The following is a 15,412-nucleotide window of genomic DNA, read 5'->3' as shown; positions in this document are numbered from 1 at the left end:
ACACTTTGACATTAGGTAAAAGCTAACTACCAACTTTATGGTCCTTCTTATTCGTCATTTAACGTTGTTTTCATTTAATTTCTATTTTACTATTATCATTATTATTACTACTACCACCTCTATTTTGTCCTTGTCTTTTTAATGTTTTCATGTTCATACCTTATCCTTATTCTGTGTCTTGTCTTGGTCTGTATGAGTCATGTATGTTTCTTTTTCCATATTTTGACTTCAATATGGCCTATTTTCCTTTTCAAATATGTATTTTTCTTTTAGGTCTTCTAATAAACAAGGGATTAAAGTTAGTTTTTATTTATAATGATTAATTTTTGCTTCATCAATAATCAACAATATTAATAATATAGTCAGAATATTTTATTTTAGAAAGAAAAAAAAAATATGGACAAACCATTATTTTAGTGGTCAAAATTTTATACCCTAAAATAAATAAATATGGACAATCATATTTAAATTTATATTGCAATATTTTTATTAACTAAGTTAGAGATATTAGAATGAGTTTGAATATTCTAATCAAGGGAATAATGGTTCTTGACTAAATTGATTTTCATTATTTGGAATTGGATATATAGTGCTATATATATTATTTAATTTAGTATATACGGCAAACCATTATTCTCTTGCATATGCACATTGACAAATTTGGATTCAGAAAGGGTGGAATATTTGACTATCTTACGTATTCTTTTTCAAAACTCTCTCATTATTGAGATGTAGAATAATTGAGCATATCCTCATGACCTGATCAGTCTTCTTCACTAACAAAATTATATTTTATTTGAAAATATCTCTACAAGAATTTGGTGTACTACTACTATATGAGCAAATATTTTCTCAAGATCTCAAATATCATAAAATAGTAGTACTCGAGAAAGATTTTATGTGGAATTTAAAAAATAAAAAAATTATGTTAATTTACTTTTTTTCATGATAAACATTATATTATGTTAATTTACTTTTTGTTATAGATATATAAAGGGCTTTTTACTTTCAAAAAATTATTTTCAGTTTTTAATTTCTAAAACTTGTGTTCATTTAAATTGTTAACAAGATGAGAAATTCATGCAGTGAACAACTATGTGTTCATTTAAATTGTGTTAACAACTAGTATGTGTTAACAACTTGTGTTCATCTAAAATCTAAATTGTTAACAAGATGGAAGTTAACCTATATATAAAGTTTGCAATTTCAAAAGATGATTATTATAGATCGGCTTGATATTATTTATTCTTTTTTAACTTTAATATAAGGCAATGTAGTTTATTTTATGTTTCGTAAATGTAGTTCAATTGGTACATGTGATATTATTGAAGGAGTTGGAGCTCGAACATCAAATTTTCCATTTCTCCATATTTAAAATGTGTGAATCAAGGCTCTGTTTGGTAAAATTAAGCTATAAGCTGACTTATAGTTGATAGCTGAAAAACTAGCTTATAGTTGATAGCTGAAAAGCTAGCTGATTGAAATTAAAGTGTTTGGTAAAATTACTTTTTTAAATGATTGATAAATATAAAAATACATAAAATGACATTTATATGTAGTAGGTAGTTTTTGTTTTAGTGGGTAGTTTTTTATTTTATAAAAAAAATAATAAAATTAAATTAAAGGTTAAAAATGGGAAAAAAAAACCTGTAAAAAGCTATAAGCTATAAGCTCAAACGCTACTTGAAATAGTATCTAAAAAAAAACTATAAGCTCGTGAGAAAAGCTTTTTACCAAACACTTTTATTTTTTTCAAACAAGCTTATAAGTTAGTCCAATAAACTATAAGCTAGCTTATTGGACTTACCAAACACACCGGAAATCACTATACTACTAAACTAAAAAACTGTAGTTCATTCTCTTGGAAAGGAAGTTCTCCTTGTAGCTTGTCTCCACTTATTTTATCATGTTTCACTTTGTATAAAAATTTAAACAAGATGGACAATGATATATTTCATGTGTTAGGCCTCACGTATGCAACATAACAACTTATGCATTCATGAAGCGGGGTCCAACGACATGCAACTTGGATTTAAATATTTAATAATTTTTTTTGACCAAATTGCAATCACATTCACCTATAACATCGTAGCTAGTCGTGGGACATTTGCAGCCGCGTAGGGCTCTTGGCACATAAATTTATTCCAAGGCTTCATGTTGAATTCTGTTATACTGTACTTTGAGACTGAGAAACAGATATATAATATAATGTGATAAAAAGAAAGATACAAATAAATAAGGTTTGTGAATGAATGAATGTTTAAAAGAGCTAATGTTATGGTGGACGACTTTGATCTATCGAAAACGAATTTTATAAAATTTACTAGAAAATTTGAAAATCATTTGATATGTTATTGAAACCTATCAACATTTACAGTATTTAAAAAATTGAGCTATACGGGTCGGCCCATCGGGCTAGCCCATTTTGATAGCTCTACTACCAACAATGAATTTGTCAAAGTGGTAAGAGTTTTAGTATGTGTTTGGTTCTGCGGTGTACAGAATTGATTTTGATAGAATTGAGTTTGACAGAATTGATTTTGATAGAATTGAGTTTGATAGAATTGATTTATGTTTGGATATCCTATATATTAACAATGCAAACCCATTCGTCGAGAACTATTTCAGCCAAAAATCATCCAGTTTTCAAAATACTGAACTCTCCTTGATTGGGCCACTGTTTGTTTAGAAAAAATAGGGTTTTTACTATTAGATTGTACCTCAAAATTCTCATCAATGGATACATCTCTCTCTTTCTCTAGACTCCTCTCTTCTTCCACCACCACATCACTCTTATCTCCCAAAACCAAAACCCTCTCTTCCAATTTTACCCTCCCCCTCAAACTCAACCGTTTCAACCCAAAACCTCTCCGATTTTCCACTTCATCCAAAATCTCCGCCACCATCTCCGTCGGCGACAAACTTCCCGAATCCACCTTCTCATACCTCGACCCCGCCAGCGAAGTCCAAACCATAACAGTTTCCGACCTAACAAAAGGCAAAAAAGCCGTTCTCTTCGCCGTTCCAGGAGCTTTCACACCAACATGCTCACAGAAACACTGCCAGCTTATCATGTGCGATTGTTCCAGCTTAATAGGGTGTTTTAGATTCGTTTTTCAAAAGCTTTGCGCGCGTAAATTGATTCTGATTATGGGAATACTATGCGGCTTTGTTTCTAGCAATTGGGTAAGAATATATTCTGATTCTTCTTTTCTCTATAATCATTTGAATAAGACTATTCTCAACAGTGTGTTATTGTTTGTGATTCTCACTTATAAATATCCATAATTTCTTTTCTTCTTCCATTGCATTTGAGGCTGAATCAGTCATCCAATTCGATTTCGAAATGGCAACCCAATTTGACATGTTGTGCGATGTTCTTCCTGGGCATAATTCATGGAAGTTCAAAGTTCGTGTCCTCCGTATGTGGGCAATTTCTTCTTTTATGAAGCCTAATGAGTTGAACTCTATGGAAATGGTGCTGATAGATGAGAAGGTTTGTTCGTAATATTTGGTTTGTTTGCTAATTCATAGAATTGATTATTGTGTATGATTATTTTTTTTTGGTTTTGTTTTGATATGTTTCTCGTGTTCTTGGTGATGGTTGATCTATAAATAACGAAACTTTGAATAATACACAGGGAGGTAAGATTCATGCCTTGATAAGGAAAGAATTGGATCTATGGAAACTTAAAATTCCTAGCAAAATCTATAACCACACAATTAGTGCAGAAACTACTAAAGTGTCTGCAAATAGTTCCGATGAAAAAGCAATAACAATAGAACTTCATGTACAAGGATTCTATAAGCTTTTTGTTCAGCCTTTGGCTGGACTTCAACCTATACCAACCGAAAGTGATTTTATTGTATCTCCTATCTATAAATACAGTTTCAAGATTCCTCTTTTCTATCTCTCTATTTTATCTTTCATTTTATCTCGAAGGTTGGCCAATTTACCCATTAGCAAGGATTTAGCTAATTATATTGAACCCTATATTGTTGAAAATTGCATTTCAATGGGACAACAATTTGGAGAGAAAGAATTTAAGATTGTTTTTTATATTGAGGTCGTTGAAATAGATCTGGCAGATTGTGAAGATTGCGATGATTATCGTAGACGCGGTATCGTTTGATTGATATTAATGATTAATTGTTGATGGTTTTCTAGGTCTTGGTATTTTTCTTTAATATATGGTATGTAATTTTATTAAGTCGTGGAATGCCCTTATTCCTGATGATGAATATTAATTGGTTTGTAATTTACTTATAGTTAGAATTGAAATTTATCTATTTGGGTTGGTCTGTGCAGATAATAATTGTATCATTACTTTGTGATCAAATATTCAAATGTGCTAAAGTGATTCAAAAAGAAGCTAAAGGATTAAGAATATATTGGTCATCATATCTACGATCATGTGCAAGACCTCCATTCAAGATAAATATATATTATGAAATACTTTGTTTGTGATAAATCTCATGTCTCTGATGTGTTTTATCGACAAAGTTATTGAACCTGATTTATTGTCATTATGTTTGATAACTTATCATTAGCTTCAATGATTTGAAAGTTTATTTATTTATGCTCATGCAACATGTGTCTGTAGTACGGACTTTGAATATAAATATCAATTAGTTTTAATAATCTGGTCTTACCTTTGGGAAATTTTATTTTTAATTTATTTATAAAAAATTTATCCTTTATAATTTTTACTATTTATGGTTGAAAATAATTGTTAGATTATGTATTAATTAAATATTTTAATTAAACCCGTGCATCCGCACGGGTCTTACACTAGTATTCATACAAAAGTGAGTTGAACAAATAATTTGAGTGTAAAAATCAATTCTAGAATGAGAAGCTACAATTTATAGCTTCAAGTAGAATCCATTCTGGAGGCAGAATCAATTCTAGTTTTGAGGAACCAAACAAGTCAGAATTCATTCTACATGTCCAGAATCAATTCTGGCTGCTCCAGAATTGAAACCAAACATACACTTAGTCCCCTTAACCATATAGTCAGAGATTAAATATCTGACTCATGCGTATGAAGAAAATTCGATTGAAAGAAAATAACTCAACTGTGTGCCTAGAAGTTTCCAATGGAGAATCGGAGATCACCAGCATGTCCAGGTATGTGTAGTGTATGTGACCAGATCCACTTTTTCCGTTTGCAAAACCTGTCCGTACGAGAAACAATTAAGGTAGCTGTCCAACTTTTCATTACCATCATCACGTGTAAAAGGATCTTGACTCAATTAAAGAGAGGGATTCTTTCGTGTATGAAAACGAAATGACAAAGAAAAATGGAAGACAAATGAATAACCAACAACCATGATTCATGCTATGTTTAACCGGAATTTGATTGTTTTAAAGTGGTGCATCTACATTTTAAAAGATTAGTTTTGGTGTAAAATCCATTGTCAATTATTTTTTGTAATTATAATATTAGTTACACGAAAATAGTATTAGTATAGTATATACCGACTATATAGAAATATAGTGTTTGTCTGTCACAAACCTTTTATCTCATTTTTTTAATTTAATAGTTGATAAATAAATAAATAAAAAAAACTTGAGAAGAGAGAGAAGAAAATTGAATAAATGATTAAAATTATCCCATTTTACATTGGAGAGGATCCAAATATGATTCTTCTGCATAACTCGAATAATTTGTGTTATGAGTTGACCGAGACTAAAACTATTCACGGGATGATTTTGTATCAACTAAAAATTGGATGAAAATATTTAGAAAGACTAAATGCAAAGTATTGAAATTTTATAGAAACTATAACACATATTCACATGTTACAATTATTATGTTATGAAAGAAGAGGGAAGGAATCAAAGGCAGGAGTTGAGATTTCCACATAAAATGGAGACCACATATTAGGTATGTATGTATGTCACATTTGAAAGTTGTATAGTATATATGAGTTAATAAAGATTAAACAAATTTCTAGAAAATGGTTGTCCATAAGTGTTTCAATCTTTTTATTTTGTATCATCATTCCAAAACCTTAGATATGTGGTAGGAATTAACGAAATTTGTGGACAAGGAATAGCAAATAACTTTACAGATTGTGAAAACTAAATAACTCTCGTGACATGTTCATACAAAGTGAGTGAAGATGGATTAATTTACCAATCCAAAATTAGACTTTGACCTAAATAATAATGTAGTAGTGTTGTAGGCTTTGCGTGACCAATTTTCCTTTCATTCATCAACCATTCACTAGTTCATGACATGGAGTAATTATAGTATTTGTAAAATGCTTATCAAAAAAAAAAAAAAAAAAATAGTATTTGTAAAATATTAACAAAAATTGAAATTAAAGACGAACTATGATTCTTGTCATTAGTTTATTTGTTTTATTTTTGTTGGCGGTTCTCATTTATACTCTGTTTGAGAAGACTCATAAGCTAGTTTATAGCTTATTTTACTAGTTTATAGCTTATTTTTCAAACACTATTTCAAGTAGTTTATGAGCTTATAACTTATCTTTTTTTTTCAATTTTATCCCTACCATCTTACTTTAAAAAAATTAAATATTAATTAAATATTTTTTTATGTCATTTCATACTTATAAAATTATTTCAACCGCTAATTTTATCAAACACCGCAAATTCAATCAGCAAGCTTATTCGCTATAAGTTAATCCACCATAAGCTAGCTTATCAACTATTCATTATTTTTTAACGAACAGAGCATTAGCGTTATTTCAAAATAAATTCTTAAAGGTTGTCCATAAGACTTAGTTCAACCAACAAATGTCGATATTGTTAGACTAACAGTCTAACACCTTAACCCAGATCGAACTCGGAAACTTCATTGTTGTGTGTAAGTTTTTGGTGGTGATTGTTCTTCATAAATATGCTAAGAAAAAAGTAAATAAATTGTTGAGGGCTTTTAAATTGGCTTGTTAGAACCAACAATTGTGTCTATATGAGTGGACTTTTCTATATTGGTTCATTGAAAACTTTGTATCTAATTAGCATGGAAGGATTTGTGATCAAATAACAAAACCAATGAAATTAGATCAGATAATTTCCTCCTCAAACTGTAACAGATTTTGCTTCACGCAGCTGAAGCTGGAGCTACAAACACTGACAAATATATGGCTTTGTTCATATTCAGCTGGTGAAATGATTCTAGCACCTCATTGGTATCAACGTTGATATATAGAACAAAATTGGTTAAGATTGAGATCCACTTATTATTGCATGAACAGCACTTGTCTTATGGTTATCAAAAACTAAGCACTGGAGCTTCGTGTGATGAGGACAATTCACTTCTAGTTTAAGGGTCCAAATCCTCAAAAAACAAAACACAATCCAAATAATACAAGTATCAACAGATATATAAGAAAACCGCGATAAAAAACACAGGCAATTTGAAATTATTTACTAACCAAATGTTATGGCAGTACACTATTTCTGCATAGAAACTTAACAAAAATCCAATTCATCGCCCATGGACGAGTTAAAAGGAAACAATATTTATTTAGTACTAAACACAAGCTTAAAGCATTGGTCACAAAATACAGAATGAAAACTCAAACAGAAATTTCCGAAGCAGCTTGTAAAGCAGCATATCAATTTCTACCTACGGATTTCAGTTCTTCACAGTGGCAGCGTTGATGATGTCAACGAACTCTGGCTTCAAAGAAGCACCGCCAACCAAAAATCCATCAACATCATGCTGTGATGCCAATTCTTTGCTGTTTCCTCCATTTACAGAACCTGCAGTCATTAAATTAAGTTAATTAAATAAGAAATTATTGCCAGTTTACTACAATACCTCAAAACTCAGACAAAGTTGTTATTCTTTGACATTGAAAGTAACCGCATATACAAGGACAAGTAAAGTACCTCCATAGATGATTCTGACAGAAGCAGCAACTTCAGCACTCACGTTGTCGTGAACCCATTTCCTTAAATCAGCATGGACCTAAACCAAAAACCAACACAATTATCAAGAGATTGAGCAACTATATAGCAGAAAGAATGAGATGTATCCAACAGGCTAATTGTTCACAAGAACAAAGATATAAAAACAATGAAATTTTAAAAACAACTATAAATCGATAATGTTATCAATGAAATATAGGTAAGCATACCTCTTGAGCCTGAGCAGGAGTTGCAACCTTTCCTGTTCCAATGGCCCAAACTGGCTCATAGGCCAAAACAACATTATCCCAATTTGATACTTTAGCTGCAAATAGAATCGAGGTCAGTAACAATGTCGATTGCCAGCAAAAAAAAAGTAAGTGATGTAAATTGTAATAAATCAAATAATTGAAATCCAGTTGATGCAATTAGAATTTTCATTTTCTTTGAGAACATCATCTCACATAGAGAAAAAAACAAAACAAGAGTTCGTGAACATAAAGTACCTGCAATTGCCTTTGTTTGCTCAGCAACAACAGCAAATGTGCTACCAGATTCACGCTGTTCAAGAGTCTCCCCAATGCAAGCAATAACTTTCCTCCCTAGTGAAAGTGCATAGGCAACTTTGTCTCCCACAAACTGTAGCAGATCAAAAAGCAATAAAAATTGGGAAAGTATAGCAAGTAAAAGTTGATTTTTTGCAAATACAAACAACTCCACAAAGTAGATAAGTTATAACACAACTAGCACAGAGGGGAAATTTGAAAATATAAACCAAAGTTCATACCTCGTTTGATTCATTTAGAAGCTGTCTTCTTTCAGAGTGACCAAGAATAACCCAGGGAATATCCAAGTTAACAAGCATTTCAGCACTGTTAACAGAAAAGACACAATAAACACAAATTAGATAAGAGATAGAAACTTCAAGAATGTGTGCCACGCAATCAATAAACCACCGATACAAAAAGGGAGACAGAGAACCAGACAGTTCTGTTACATGGTTTAACCAAACATTGAAAGGCCAAAACCCTTATGTCACTGGCAATAAAACGAAATGCAAAACACCAAAATAAATTGAAGAGACAACTATGGATAATATACCTAATCTCCCCGGTATAAGCACCACCTTTGCTAACCCAGGCATTTTGAGCAGCAACATGGAAGTCAGAGCGAAGTAAACTTTTCACGAAGGGAAGGAACACATAAGGGGGGCTCACAACAACTTCTGTAAAACCAAAAACACATTTGTTAGCACACGCCATTTACCAGAAACATCATCACCAAAACATCAAAAACAACAACAGAAATTAGATGAAATGAGTTAATATTAATATGAGTAATAAATGAAGAGATGCAAAAAAAAAATCGATATTACGATACCAGTGGCAGTGAGAAAAGTTCAGATAATTCAGTGGTTGCCAGAAACTTGATATTCAGTTAAAAGTTTAAGAACCAAATAGATAAGCAAATTTCGTTTGTAAAAAAGTGAAGATGCAAAATACAAATAACTTATAAAGTGCAAGCATGGAAAAACACCGGGTATGCCTGTATAAGGAATTTAATTCTCATTTTAACAACTCAAAACTTGCTATAAGTTAACTCAAGGTACATAAATAAGCGGTTCTGTTTTAGAAAAAAAAAAAAAACAATTTAAGAACCTTCTAGTACTCACACTCAGCACTTTTCTAATTAGAAACATAATCCAAATTAATACTAAAATTAACTCATAGCAAGATAGGTCATTGGCAAAAGTGATCTAAGAGCCGTTTGGATTGACTTATTTTTAAGTTTATGTAAAACAGCTTATGCAAATAAATAAGCTTTTATGTATTATTCATAAGCTTGTCAAGATAGCTTATGAAAATACAATTTTTGTTAGGGAGAACTTATGAATTAACATAAAAGCTTATTTATTCGCATAATCTATAAGCTCAAAAATAAATCATTCCAATCAGGCCCTAAGTATCAAATATATTTTGATAAAAAGAGATAAAATTCATTGCGATCCTGCTAAGATCACTCACCAACAACATCTTCTCCAGGAACTTTAGCTTCATTCAAAGTAGTCACAATCTTTTTCACCTCTTCAGTGGTTCCATTCTGCAACAAAAATCAACCCAAAAAACATTTACAATTATAGATCACTAGAAATAAATAATCTAAATACAAGCAACACAAAAAATCCATAAAAAAAGTTCCACAAGACAATTATGAATGCTAATATCATATATTATGCAAAAACCATTCAAATAAACACAAAAAATTCAATTACACATGAATTTTAGCATGAAGAGTGTGATTAGAACTAAGAATTTGGTAGATCGGTAAAAGGGTATTGAAAATCAATTGATCCAATATGAATTAACAACACAACAGAAATAAATTCATCCGATCTAATTTTTAACATAGTTTTAGAATCATAATCGATGTTGTAAATTGAAAAGAAAAAAAAAATAGAGAAATAGAAAGAAGACAGAGTGATTGAAACATACGCATTTCCAGTTACCGCCTACGAAGAATTTTCTGCCCATGTTTTTGTTGGTGTTTTCGATTTCAACGAGAAATTGTTGTTGTTGTTGTTCTAGAATAGAGTGAGTGTGTGTGTGTGTCCTGTATTCACCTTATATATTGTTTATAGATAAACCTAAGAATATGCTTTAAGCATTTTTCAATTTTCAATTTTCTTTTCTTGAACAAAAAGAAAAACAAAAAAATTCTTTTTTTTTTAGAGATTAATTTATTGAGCGGATTTTCTTTAAATTTTTTAAGAAAACCAAAATACTATATTAAAAAATAAAGAAGCATGGAAAGTGCTTAAAATTACAAAAAATTATACAAGAAAAAAAAATTTATTTTCTTGAGCAAAAAGAAAAAAATTCACTTTTTTTTAGAGATTAATTTATTGAGCCGATTTTCTTTAAATTTTTTAAGAAAATCAAAATATATTAAAATAAATAAAGAAGCATGAAAAGTGTCTAAAATTACAAAATATTATACAAGAAACAAATTCTCAAACAAGCACAAGCGAAAATCAATTTGGTCCCTAAGCTATCAATCTCTCTCCAATTTGATCCCAAAACTATACAAATATACCAAATGATTCCTAAACTATTAATAATCCATCATTTTGGTCCTTTAATTATCATTTTCTCTCATGTTTTTAAAAGAATTGAGAGACTAAATTGATGTATTAATAATAGTTTAAGTACTATTTAATATATTTTGATAGTTCAAGAACTAAATTGAAGAGAGATTGATGGTTTAAGAATCAAATTAATGATTTATTCGAAACTTCTTTTTGGTGAAATAAAGGGGTCAAGCCCCTTATTCGAAATTATTTACCTAGACAAATAATACAAAGGAAAATATTGAGGAAACTTTTTCGATTATTATGGTCAGACGTTTCCCTCTATCCGTTTGGTTGGAGCAGAAGGGCTGTAATCTAGTGGTCATTATAATTGGAATAACTTCATTTTTCTATTTTGAAAACTGAATTAACTTTATTTTTTCTTAAATTTTGTTTTCTTAAATAAAAAATGAGAGACACTCTTTGTCGATAGATAAATAAATGAGAGACACTGACCTCAACGTGACAAAAAGTTGAGATGGTGATCTATATTATTAGTCACTCAAAATTTATTTGTAAAATGTAAGTACCGTACATAACAGTATATGATAGTGTAATTCAAGACAGATATTTAAAGTATTGAAAAAAAAATTGTCTTAAAAAATGCTTAGTGAATTTTTTTTTTGTTGATATTTTAGACAATTTACGTAGAAGGCAAAAATTTATCATGTGATTCATTGAAGAAATTTTTTTAAAATTTTATCCATTCATTTAGTCCTAGTTTGTCTAGTAAACAAATTTAAAATCAAATATATATATATATATATATATATATATATATATATATATATATATATATATATATATATATATATATATATATTTTTAACGGATCAAACAAAGTTTTATCCTTCAAACTCAATCCTTTATGTTATGTCTCTCTCTCAATCTACTTTACTACTCTTCAAATTAATATAAAAGTATCTTTATTTTGGCCAAGACATGGATGAGTATCTTCAAACGTGACCCGTGCCTTATTCTTGCCCCATAAATTTGTGGTTTTCTTTGTATGTCCAAAAGAATGGTTCTACAATAATATCTCAATTAAAATCCAGTGATATCAGATATGCAATGAATCAATGGCAGCCACAGAGAACGATGATAAATAATAAAATAAAATAACACAAGCACTCCTACATGGGCTAGAGTTGTCTGCTACATTTCAACGTGAAATTTTGCAAACCTATAGTTTGTACTGGACATAAGTAATACCTAACAAACAAACCTATAATTTGAACTCGAGTTCAGGAGAACAATTCACCCTTATTCGGAGCATATTACACTTAAATCCAAACGCTCTCTTTTGAACACTCTCTTTAACACTCACTCTTTAATTAGGTGAAACTCATGCGAGTCTCACCACTTCATTTGCGACCTATTTTCAAAGTAGGAGACTCACACTAATTACAACTAATTAGAGAGCGAGTGTTATTAACGCTCCTCTACGGTTAACAATTTATAACTCGCTCTAGTTCCTATTACATGAAATATTCATTTTTAAGTCTATTGAATAACTGATCCATCTGATCTTATAATATTGTCTAAATACATCAGTTATTCAATAATTTTTTTTCCTAAGTGACTACAAAGAGTATATTTTTACATCTACTTTTTTTTTAATAAATGATTAAGATTAAGAATTAATAAATCAGTAATTAATATTGCATTCAACTTTTAAAATAAAATAATTTGTCAAAAAAAAAAAAAACTTGTAAAATAGAATAAAGTAAAGTAACAAAAAAACAATAACAGTAATTAAAAAGTAACAAAAAGCACTAGATGATAGATATGTTGATGATGTTCTCAATTTTCAATGATCACAAATTCACAACCTTAATAGTTGTCAATTTTTTGTGGGCAATCCCTTGCTAGATACTACCTTCCCTAACAATCAAACTAGTAGTAACTAAACAAAGCAAGGAAGTATCAAAGAAGTGAGTGTGAAAAATGCCTTGGAGCAGGATTTCAGGGTCAGTGTCCTCTCCTCAGGTGGATGTGGTTATTGACATGGGCAATCCATTCCTTAACCTCACTCTTGATGGTTTTTTGAAGATTGGAACTGTAATTATTTTCTCAACTTCTTCAATTTCTTCTCTTTCTTCTTCTTCTTAAACAATCTGAACCAAACTTCTTGTTCTTTTTCAGGTTGCAGCCTCAAGGGCACTTGCAGAGGATGCTTATCATATTGTTAGAAAGGGTAAGTATTTCTCCACTTTTGATATAACCCTTTTGTTAAGATTGCTAAAAGATTAAAACTTTGATCCTTAGAGATGCTTTTTTATTTAACATTTATTTAGTTCTTTGTTTAGATTTGGTTTGGGTTTTTAAAGGCCAACATTTTCATGTGTTTCCATTTTCATTTGTTAAGTTCTTTGTTTGACTTTTTTTTAACATGTCTGTTACAGGAAGTATCTCAAGTAATGATTTTGAGAAAACTGTAAGTTCATTACAGAAATTTCCAATTTTACTGTATAGTACAGTTCCAATTATGAATATTTTACAGATTGGTAATTTTTAACTATCTATGATGATTCACTTTCAACATTAGTGTTGGGGGGTTTAGTCCTAGGAAAATATAATGGCAGGGAAGCCACTAGATCTGGATTCTCTCATTTCAGGGAATCACACATTTGCAATAAAACATCATTTGGACTGTCAGATCAAAATCGGATGACATGTGTTCTGACTTTGATAAATAGGTCCAAATTACGAAGATGATACATGAGTCATTTGATCTTGATTTGTCAGTCTAGATCGGCAACTGTGTGATTGCATTGATGTTGAAAATTTAAATTCTCGAAAGAGCAGGAATTCCATTTGATAGTCATTTTGTGAGTAAATGAGCATTTATGTCCTCCAAATTGTTAAGGGTAGAGCAACTTAGTTCTTTAAATTTACAGAATAGCAAATTAGTCCCTTAAATTAAAGAATGTCGATCAATTTAGCTTTTCCATCAACATATCTCTTTAGTAAAACTGTCATCAAATCATTGAAAGATTTACATATTGACTTTAAAATTGTGGTGCTAAATTTGGAGAAAGGTTTAAATTGAATGACATTGTTCAATTTAAGGGACTAAATTGAATGGTCTTTATAATTTTGAGGACTAAAATGTTGATTTACTCTACATTTTGTTGAGCATGATATGCTTTGTTCCTTGTTAATGAAAGATAAGTTTGTTGCAGCTGAAGAAGATGTGTAAAGAAGGCGCATATTGGGGTAAGACTTGAATTGCAATATGCAATATGGCAAGTTCAACTAGTAAATACATTGGCTCTCTGTAATGCATTTTCTTTTCTATTCTTACAGGAGCTATAGCTGGCGTATATGTTGGAACGGAATATGGGGTAGAGAGGATCCGTGGCACCAGAGACTGGGTAATTCTCTCCATAGGGTAGTTGGACATATCATTTGTCCAACCACCAACAGTCTACTTTTGATATTTTAAATAGACTTAGGTTCTGTTTGGATAGATAACTTCATTAAGTGCTTATAAAATAAAGTCAAATTGTTTTCATATAACTTATAAGTTGTTTTCATAAGCTATCTTGGAGTGCTTATGAAAATAAGCTGAAAACAGTTTATAGACATGTCATTAGCTATTTCTATAAACTCTCCTAAACAATCTTGCAAGTGTTTATGACAATAGATAAACTCAAATAAGCCAATCCAAATAGACTCTTGTACATTCTATGCTAGAGAAAACACTTTATTCTGGACTTGTCTTCAATATAATGACATCTAATCTCATAGATTTCAAGCTATTATTAACAAGCATCAAATTTGGAAATTAATCAGTAAAAATTGGGTGTCAAACGTGTGTTAATTTTGTTTTAGGCAGTGCACCATACCTTTTGTTGTTCAATTTAAATTTAATTTTTTGAGATTCTTACCGTAGCCCTACATTGTTCCCTTGTCTTTGATGTACCGCAGAAGAATGCCTTGATCGGAGGTGCAGTGACAGGAGCTATAGTATCTGCAGCCAACAAAAACAAAAAAGACAAGATTGCAGTAGATGCCATTACAGGTGCTGCAATTGCCACTGCTGCAGAATTCATAAATTACATTACCTGAATCAACTTCAGTGAATGTCTTGTTGGTATTATTGCATGTTTGAAAAGGGGTTGCACACTTGGTCTCCTTTGTCTTTGCTGTTAATGTAATAATTTCGATGCAATAAGATGTGCTATTCAGCTCTGTCGCTTAACATGCTTTGATCAATTATACTCGCCCATCAATTAGTACTTTTTTGGTTCGGCGGTGACAAAAATTGCTCGAGTTGGATCAGAAGAGTCAGCCTGCGGGGTAATTTTAACATGTGCACATTGTCTTTTCCTGTAGTAAGAAAAGATAGCTAAGTCTGGTTTACTTTAAAGCATATATGGCTCTTACATTCT

At 30.7% G+C, this 15,412-nt stretch overlaps 3 protein-coding genes across 3 annotated transcripts; 2 read left to right on the top strand and 1 right to left on the bottom strand.

Annotated features, from left to right (window-relative positions):
• The first annotated feature begins 2,648 nt into the window (after window positions 1-2,648).
• Window positions 2,649-4,133, top strand: LOC123896630. Its single transcript, XM_045946998.1, has 3 exons — window positions 2,649-3,186; window positions 3,317-3,496; window positions 3,642-4,133. The coding sequence occupies exons 1-3, from the start codon at window positions 2,737-2,739 to the stop codon at window positions 4,131-4,133; spliced, it is 1,122 nt and encodes a 373-aa protein (XP_045802954.1). The 5' UTR covers window positions 2,649-2,736.
• Window positions 4,134-7,375: 3,242 nt separating this feature from the next.
• Window positions 7,376-10,673, bottom strand: LOC123897257 (triosephosphate isomerase, cytosolic-like). The gene is made up of 8 exons (XM_045947819.1): window positions 10,381-10,673; window positions 9,913-9,988; window positions 8,990-9,113; window positions 8,676-8,760; window positions 8,395-8,527; window positions 8,119-8,213; window positions 7,871-7,949; window positions 7,376-7,741 (listed from the first exon to the last, which is right to left on the bottom strand). Exons 1-8 carry the CDS (start codon window positions 10,417-10,419, stop codon window positions 7,614-7,616), a joined length of 759 nt encoding a protein of 252 aa, XP_045803775.1. The 5' UTR covers window positions 10,420-10,673; the 3' UTR covers window positions 7,376-7,613.
• Window positions 10,674-12,805: 2,132 nt separating this feature from the next.
• On the top strand, window positions 12,806-15,222 carry LOC123897589 (outer envelope pore protein 16, chloroplastic-like). Its single transcript, XM_045948294.1, has 6 exons — window positions 12,806-13,076; window positions 13,161-13,212; window positions 13,421-13,452; window positions 14,201-14,234; window positions 14,325-14,392; window positions 14,949-15,222. The coding sequence occupies exons 1-6, from the start codon at window positions 12,963-12,965 to the stop codon at window positions 15,087-15,089; spliced, it is 441 nt and encodes a 146-aa protein (XP_045804250.1). The 5' UTR covers window positions 12,806-12,962; the 3' UTR covers window positions 15,090-15,222.
• The last annotated feature ends 190 nt before the right edge of the window (window positions 15,223-15,412 follow it).

Source organism: Trifolium pratense, linkage group LG7 (assembly GCF_020283565.1).
Source record: "Trifolium pratense cultivar HEN17-A07 linkage group LG7, ARS_RC_1.1, whole genome shotgun sequence".
In the NCBI taxonomy this organism is placed as follows: Eukaryota; Viridiplantae; Streptophyta; class Magnoliopsida; order Fabales; family Fabaceae; genus Trifolium; species Trifolium pratense.
This window is presented reverse-complemented; position numbering and strand designations above follow the sequence as displayed.

Bases quoted from the DNA above. Each gene is read 5' to 3' on its own strand.
- LOC123896630 (XM_045946998.1), top strand. From the start codon at position 2,737: ATGGATACATCTCTCTCTTTCTCTAGACTCCTCTCTTCTTCCACCACC. The intron at 3,187-3,316 runs GTAAGAATATAT...ATTGCATTTGAG, and splicing joins GCTTTGTTTCTAGCAATTGG to GCTGAATCAGTCATCCAATT. The intron at 3,497-3,641 runs GTTTGTTCGTAA...AATAATACACAG, and splicing joins TGGTGCTGATAGATGAGAAG to GGAGGTAAGATTCATGCCTT.
- LOC123897257 (XM_045947819.1), bottom strand. From the start codon at position 10,419: ATGGGCAGAAAATTCTTCGTAGGCGGTAACTGGAAATGC. The intron at 9,114-9,912 runs GTGAGTGATCTT...TTGGTTTTACAG, and splicing joins TCCTGGAGAAGATGTTGTTG to AAGTTGTTGTGAGCCCCCCT. The intron at 8,761-8,989 runs GTATATTATCCA...TTCTGTTAACAG, and splicing joins GCTTATACCGGGGAGATTAG to TGCTGAAATGCTTGTTAACT.
- LOC123897589 (XM_045948294.1), top strand. From the start codon at position 12,963: ATGCCTTGGAGCAGGATTTCAGGGTCAGTGTCCTCTCCTCAGGTGGAT. The intron at 13,453-14,200 runs GTAAGTTCATTA...AGTTTGTTGCAG, and splicing joins GTAATGATTTTGAGAAAACT to CTGAAGAAGATGTGTAAAGA. The intron at 14,235-14,324 runs GTAAGACTTGAA...CTATTCTTACAG, and splicing joins TAAAGAAGGCGCATATTGGG to GAGCTATAGCTGGCGTATAT.